General features: G+C 35.6%; 1 protein-coding gene across 1 annotated transcript; it reads right to left on the bottom strand.

Annotated features, from left to right (window-relative positions):
• Positions 1–538: 538 nt before the first annotated feature.
• On the bottom strand, positions 539–7209 carry LOC18428258 (deSI-like protein At4g17486). Its single transcript, XM_006837294.4, has 5 exons — positions 7019–7209; positions 5945–6143; positions 2131–2418; positions 1920–2000; positions 539–994 (listed from the first exon to the last, which is right to left on the bottom strand). The coding sequence occupies exons 2-5, from the start codon at positions 6087–6089 to the stop codon at positions 846–848; spliced, it is 663 nt and encodes a 220-aa protein (XP_006837357.1). The 5' UTR covers positions 6090–6143; positions 7019–7209; the 3' UTR covers positions 539–845.
• Between the last annotated feature and the right edge of the window lie 979 nt (positions 7210–8188).

Below are 8188 nucleotides of genomic sequence, written 5' to 3'. Positions count from 1 at the left end.
AAAACTTTCTTTTAGAAAAAAAGCGAGAGAAAAAGGTAGGTTGAAGTAAGTTGCATAAAAAATGTAATCTTGGGTTTTCTTTTTTTTTGTAATTTTTTCTAAATGTTTTTATTATTTTAATATAGATTCCACTCATAGTAAGAATGAAGGTACTTGTCTATAAAGTCATAGACATTAAGTTAGACTCAGCGGTAAGTCATACAAACTCGTTGTAAAATTCTCTTCAACATTACTCTTGTAATCCCGTAGGCTCCTACTCTAATTAAACGCCAAATGAATCCTACGGTATAATACTAATTTTTTTATCTAAAATTTGTCACTCTCTCACACCTCCTTCTACTGAGCCTAGCTAAAAGATTATATGCACCCCGTTTTGCTCCTGTAGGAGCAAACTGTGCGCATGATCTCTCAGACATGGAGCCATTTATTGGAACCTGCCCAGGGCTATTTCTGAGATTTTCTCTCACAAAGGCGTTCACGTACACTAACAAGAGAGAGAGAAAGAGAAAGAGAGACAGATAGAGAGATTCAATGGAAATTAAAACAAAAGAATCACCTCTTTCACTTGGCACAGATGGGTGGAATCCATGTAGCTGAGCAAAGGACTTAGAAACTCAACATCCCTTTAATGGACCCAGAGTTTCAATATAAATTACAGAGAGACCAAATACTCAACAGCCCTTTAACGGACCCAGAGTTTCAATATTAATTACAGAGAGACCATATACAAGAGGCTTTGAATCACACTCAAACAATGGACTCTTCAAACCACTTCCAACTAATAAACAACAACATCAAGGTCAGGCAAAAATACAAGAACCAAGAAGAGGAAGAAGTAGAAAATGTCAGAGAAGCTCCCTGGCCAATTTGACAGGTTTCTCTCTCAAGAATGCCACATCCCCGTTAGGGGAGTTGAGAAGGTGCTGATCAGGGTCCTCCTCGTCTGTCTCCGCCAAATCATGGATCGAAATTATTGATGCTGTCTCCGAATCATCTGTAACCATGAGAGAGAATTTTGACAACTTTAACAGATATGAATGAGAGAGAGAGAGAGAGATAGAGAGAGAGAGGAGAGGAGTGAAATGCAAAATTAAGAAAAAAAACTGAATCCTATAGATGCCATAAATTTCTGTTGTGTAACTGCTGTTCTTTGTTTTTCCAAACTAAAGGGCTTCCATGGAAGAAAATACAAATGCTACAGGTCAAAATATAGAGGTGCCATCATCATTTGATTTTACTGCTGGATTCAAAATATTTACATGATTGGCTAAGGGAAAGGAGAAAAGGAGGTGTTCATTTTCCTGTAGTTACAGATTCTACAAGGGCTTTTGTTTTTGGGTGGGGGGGGAGGAATGGTGCATAAACCCAAGAGCAAGAGATTGAGTAATTTCCCAGTGAGATAAAAACCAGTAAGAGATCTGTGCTCAAGATCAGCCGATTCATAACATGTGTAGGTGTATGTGTGTGTGTGTGTGTGAGAGAGAGAGAGAGAAAGAGAGAGAGACCCAAGAACGAGAGATGGAGCAATTTCCGAGTGACATAAACCAGATCCGTGTTCAAGATATCCATCTTATGGGGTCTGGGGGTGTGTGTGTGTGTTCGTGCGTGCATGCATACATGTGTGTGTGAGAGAGAGATAGGTTTTCAGACTTAAATCATTTTCTAAAAATACATTCCTTCCATAATCGGGATGCTCGATTTTGAAAATGACAAACATCTCACCCAAGATATACAAAGGCGGTAATCATTTTCAACAGATCAACACATGCATCATGCATACATTAGCAACCAGATTAGGAGGAGGCCACAGGAAACATTTAAGTTTGCAAATTAAGAGAGCTCACAGGAAACATTTAATTTTACAAATTAAGAGAGCTCACAGGAAACATTTAAGTTATGAAAATAGTCACTGAACTCACCGGAATATGAATTGATCTCAGGCAGTTCTCTTACAGCCGCAACTTGAATACTTTCCGGTAGCAAACAGCTACAGAAGGAACCTGAAATTTTCTCAAAGTGTTGGGGTAAGAAAAGGGCCTTATATTAATTTTTGATTTGTGTGTTAATTTTTTGGTGGGTTTTTTTTTTTTTTGGGGGGGGGGGGGGAGGAGAGAAAGAGAGAGTCCTCACCTAATCTGGCGAGTCTATTCACCCAACCAGGAATAGGCTTTCCAGTCAATTTCATGCAAACATCATCGGAGAAATGGTTACAGTTCTTTGCAATGAGATGATAAGTGTCCCCATGATATTTTCCAGCAAGGTTCTCCATGAATGTTCGAAACTCAGAAAGAGACATATCAGTGCTTCCTAAGAAAATTGAGCGCCTGTAAATGAAGCCAGGGCAACTCTTTGGCTCCACTTCAAACACCCCACTGGTTGGGAAATCATGGGCTCCAAATCCATATTCCAATCCATGAACTGTTTCGAAGGTCAGAGAAAAAATTGGACACGGAAAAGGAACTTTGTTTAGAGAGAGAATTAGCAGCTCATCAAAGTAAAAGAGAAATTACATATGAAGCAATATAAAATCAGAAGAAGATATGGAGGGCAACTATTTAAAGAATGTTGTATGTGTTTTTAGACATTAGCTCTTTAAGACATGTAAACTCCACTAGTCCTTTATCTGACATCAAAAAAGGATTTATCATTGAAAACTTAGTGCAAGCTTGCATGCAACTGCTTTAGGCAGGCCCAGAAATCCAGCAAATATTAAAAGAATGTTGTATGTGTTTTAGACATTAGCTCTTTAAGACATGTAAACTCCTCTTGTCCCTGCTCTGACCTCAAAAAATGATTTATCATTGAAAACTTAGTGTGTGCTTGCATGCAACTACTTTAGGCAGGCCCAGAAATCCAGCAATTTTATTTAAAGGTGCAAAAATCGGGAGTTTGGCCCACACTTGCTATCTTCAAATCATTATATCTTAGCTTTATCCCAACCGTTTGGGATTGGCTACACAAATCATGTTCCACCACTTTGCTCACCTTCATACGTCACCATATCTGTTCTCGCTACTTCCATCCATGTCCTCTTGGGCCTTCTACTTGCCCTTTTAGAGCCTTCCACTTGAACCAAATCGCCCATCTTAACCAATGCAAATAGGCCCCTTTATTTCCCCCCTAATAAGAGTGTTGCGGATTGTTTTGTATAACTTAAAAATTTTAAGGAAAATTTATCAAAATACACTAGACTCATCAAACTCATCAACTATCTAACATTTTACCCATTTTCGGCAATTCCAACTTCTAATCATGTGCATTTTGATGGGATTTCTGATATTAAATAAAAAGTATAGGTAAAATGTTAAATAGTACAGCTCTTAAGTGTATTTTGATAATTTTGAAATTTTAAAAGACCACTTTTCCCCTAATCTAAATTAACAGAAACAAAGGGGCAGAATTATGAAAATGTCCAAACTGGCCCAACATAAAACATAAACCAAATGCGATCTTCTCTTCATACTTTATCATTTTTTTTTCTTCTTCAAAACATTCAGCCTTAACATTGATAACAAATCTACACAGCAACACAATGTAGAACTTCCTTAAGAACATGTAATGTACACACATTGAAATTTGTAACTCTAGGAAACAGACTTGAAAGCCGTGAAAAGGAGGCCATCAACTAAGAATACCAACTATTGAGTCCTCTTCATGCTAGAGGCCATGAGATAGAAGACCCAGGCCCAATTGCTATAGAATATTTTATTTCTACGTTCTCTTTTAGAAGTAAACTCACATGTTGTCTCAGGGCACAGTTTGGATGCTACTTTATTGATCAAATGGGATTTTAGAGAGTTAAGAGATGAGGGAGACGGAGGAAAAGGTTTCTTTTCGGGGCAGAGATAACGGTGTTTTTCGAAGCAAGCAGGGCTAAGAAATTAAACTTACTCCTGAAAAAGTGGACTGAACATGGCCTTTACTATTTCAAGAACACGACAGAACAGCAAAAATAGTTAAAAAAAATAAAATAAAAAATACTGTCCAAACTGGCCCGTAGTGATTGCTTGATTGATCTATTCATCATTTGCCATCTTCTGGCAAGCTTAATCCCAACTTTGTGGGTTGACCATCAAGTGAGAAGCTGGGTCACAAGGATATACCTATAGAACATTTTCTAGAACTAATATAAATACTACTAGGCAGAACAATATAGCTTGTGAAAATACCCAAGTAAAGCTACAATCCCTTATATAACTGACAAACAAAAGTTAACCAAGGCATTCAATGAAGGACGCGGTTAGCATGTGGGCCATGGACGCACATGCAGAAAATGTGGGCCCCTTGGAGAATATTAATCTATAAAAATAAATAAATTTTAAAAACTAGAAATGATATTTTTTTGGAGAAAATATTTGAAAATTTGATTTTACTTTTTCTTTGGAGGACTATTACTTAAGGGACTTTGTTTTGGTCGACGGTGTAGATCTCCGGCCCGCATAGTAACAGGTGCGGGTTTGGCCGCACCAAACAATTTTCCTTCAACGAATAAAGCACTATTGCATATGAATGGTGAAAACTAGATAATACACAAGCATACTCTTCAAGGCTATTATCATGCAGCCACTTATATTTAAATTTTAAAAAAAAGAAAATAGAACGCAATATAGGATATTCAGATGCTTAAGTATGTGGCACAAGGCAACTCTATTCTACCAAACAATCTTTTCCTTTGTAGGGAATCTAGCTTTCATAATAGACCCACTATGACCTCTTGAAGTCCTTCTGAACAAGAACTTCCTTATACAAAGCAGGTGTTCCACCTCCGATATGATGGCAACAATATCGGGATTTTCTATATTTCTTAGACTGAGGATCAAATTGTCAATTGCTTAGGAAAGGGATTGGTAAGTTGGTATGAAATAAGGAATTGTCTAAATAAAGAAGGGTGTGCGTGTTTCTTTGGCTAAAGGAAAAATGTTTAATTGGAGAGGCAATTGAGAAGACACGGATATTAGGTAAGAACAAAAATAGAAGGTAGGATACGTTATTAGATGACTTCTTACATTTGCTAATTTCCTTCATGTCTCAGTTGATTGCTATAAAAGGGGTCTAGTGTCTTATGGTGAGCAGAGAAGAATTTGGTTGAAAAGTGCAAGGAGGTAGCCCCCTAACAGTAGCTTTCTCTATATGTTTAAGGAAGTAGCCCCCCCAAAATGGCATTATCAATGGTATTGTTATTTAATTTCTGGAAGTGGCTGTTTCTATATGTTTAAGGAAGTAGGCCCCTTGAAGTCGCAATATCAATAGAGTTACTATTTATTTTTCGGAATGGCTACAACCTCTGAAACGAAGATTGTGGGATTATTCAAGAACAATTATATGGTCAAGAATACAATATTAGAAACAAAGCAAGATAATCCCCTCTCAAAGATAATATTTTACTCTCTTTTTTTTAAATTGCCATCCCTTGAGGAAAATTACTGCATCAATCTACAAATTAATGTACATCTTTGACCACCCCAATATGTCCAAACTCCAAACCATTGATCCCAATATGGTTTTGCGAACAAAAAGTATAATGTGTTTCTTTTTTATATATAAATTAGTGTTCTGCACAACATAAGTGCAGAAATTTTTACACAACTTGCCAAAACTTATAAAATCTCTCATGATACCCTTCTACCATTAATAGTTTTAATGGAATTTTTGCTGATTTCCTTCGGTAATTTCTTCCAAAATTAAAAATTTTCTTAAGTCACTTTTTCCAAATAATAAATAAGTGTCATGTGACTGCGCTTGAAACTTATCCACCAGTACCTCCAACTCATGAGGGCACTACCAATCCTAAAACGGGCTTCCTCAGCACCCTAATATGATAAAAAATATTACATGCTCCCACTTAATAAAAGCATTAACAACTACCAAAGAAAAGTGACATTTCTATATAGAATAATAAAAGGCAGCCAGAAATCACTTAGGACAAGGATTCATAAATTAGTACCTTCAATTCCTGAATGGAAGATGCCCAGTCCAACCCAATACAAGTAGTTGTTTATAGGAGTAAGATCATAGACATTCAAGTAAAGTTGTGTACGATTTCCACCATTGCGACGCTCCAAAGAAGAGTTTGATAGAAAATACGGCATTGTTTCCCACTTATCCTCTCCTTTAGAACTTCCTCAGCATTTCCCAATTCCAAACTAAAACGCACAAGAGGCGCAGGATTCAAACATCACAACCCACACATTAATGAGAGCGAAAAAGCGAATGAAAATGGAAAAAGAAGACTCTAACTCAAGCATTTAAATGGTTCTAACAAGTTTATGGCATGAATTTGATCCCATAAAGAAACTGAACTCAATACAAAATATATGCTATTCAAAATTAAATGCACATATGAATCAAAATCCATAATTCGATAGAAATAAATTGATATACACACATGCGTGTGTACACACACGCACACACACAGGAGACACAATCCAATAAGCATAAAATAAAAGAAAAAGGAACAATTTCCAATGCAGACATGAATAAAAATTAAAAATACAAATCAAATCCATATCTCCTCCCATCTGAACATTAACAAAAGAAAAGAAAAACAAAAAAAGGAATCAGAATGAAAAAAAAATAAAACCCACAATGCCATAGACACAAATTCACAGTATCACATCTAAACAATTGAAACACAAAACATGAAGCCCACAATCTACCAAACTCAAGCATAAAGCATACACTATAAGGACTCAAAAATAAAGAGGCCAAGACTAGATTCCAAATTCAGATACCCAACAAAATAACAGAAGAAAGAAACCCACAACCCAGAAAGATGAAATCTTTATGAAGAGAGGGAGAGAGAGAGAGAGAGAGAGAGAGAGAGAGAGAAAATCAAACTCAACAATGCAACAAACAGAAATAGAAGAACCCGGAATGGATTCCCAAAATCTCTCAATACAACAAAGATCATAATCCCAACACCGCATTACGTCCAAATAAAAACCCTAAAGCATTAACTTTCAAAAGGAGAAAGTATTAAATTTAACCAGTTAAAATCATCAAGAGCATTAAAACTTACCAGGATCTAGAGTGTCAATTGCTCCCCCCAATTTTGTTGGAGGGGCATTACTGGGGCAACAACAAGCGCAGAGATCCGGAGTGAGGGATAGAAAGAGAGAGTGTGTGGCAATGAACAAAAACTAGAGAAAGCACCATTGTTGGAATGAAGATAGAGAACGACAAGAAATATGTAGAGAGAGACTAAGTGATTGAAAAAAAGGAGACGGAGGGGGTTAAAAATGTTGAATAATAAAGGTGTGCGGTGTGTATAGATCCGAGGCTCTAAACAATCACATTAGAGCTCACCTTCAAATAGTATCGAGAAATGTGATTTAAATATTGAAAATCTTTGGGATAGCTTTAAAATATATTTTCATATTTTATTATAAAATTTAAAGTTTTAAAAATAGTGTAGATCAAGCACATCTAAGAACACTTGAAAATCTTGAAAATCAACGGTCCAAAAATGTGTTACATGATACACAATTTTCAATTCTTTAAATCTTTTTTTTTTATTTCTCATGTCCATGATCTTATTGTGGAATGATCAATTTGAAGACATTTAGACATCAAAATAACCTCTTTTAAAAAAAAATTTGAGATGGGTTCTAATTTGATTGTTTAGAGCCTCGGCTCTATATAAACTTCTTTCCCCCATAATAAAGGGTTCAAAGTGAGACCAGGGTTGTCTGCGTCAACCCGAAAACAAATTATTTAACATGAAAATTAAAATTAAAATTTTTTGGTTTTTCAAAATCAGAAATTGGTCTAATTTTTTTTTTCAATTGTTATGAAGTCCAAAAAGAAAACATATAGATAATAACGAAAAATATTCGGTAATAACAAAAACTAAAACAAATATTTATGTAATTTTTTCAATAAAAAAACATATGAAAAAAGTGGTATACAAAATAGAGGGGGCTTATTTTAGATGCCCAACTTAACCGTGACTTTTTCTTAAATATCCCTTATTTATATATTTCGATACATATAGCCATGTGATCTCGATCCAATAGTTAATGTTAGGATTAAAGAATCCTCTTAAATGCATAAACAAGAATCTTGAGACTGGGAACCCAACATGATCATGTACTTAATTGGTTAGAAACAAAATAGATAAGAATATGAATCATAATATGATAAATAAAACATAAAAAACACACACTTAAATAACAAAAAAAACTACGTG

This window comes from Amborella trichopoda, chromosome 13 (assembly GCF_054954075.1).
Source record: "Amborella trichopoda isolate Santa Cruz 75 chromosome 13, AtrichopodaSantaCruz75HAP2 v2.0, whole genome shotgun sequence".
NCBI lineage: Eukaryota > Viridiplantae > Streptophyta > Magnoliopsida > Amborellales > Amborellaceae > Amborella > Amborella trichopoda.
Note: the sequence above shows the minus strand (reverse complement) of the source record. Positions and strands in the feature narration are given on the sequence as shown.

Excerpts from the sequence above, each read along its gene's own strand:
- LOC18428258 (XM_006837294.4), bottom strand. The coding sequence starts at position 6,089 with ATGCCGTATTTTCTATCAAACTCTTCTTTGGAGCGTCGCAATGGTGGA. Across the intron at positions 2,001-2,130 it reads GAATAGACTCGCCAGATTAG|GTTCCTTCTGTAGCTGTTTG; the intron begins GTGAGGACTCTC and ends AGAAAATTTCAG. Across the intron at positions 995-1,919 it reads TGAGATCAATTCATATTCCG|ATGATTCGGAGACAGCATCA; the intron begins GTGAGTTCAGTG and ends TCATGGTTACAG.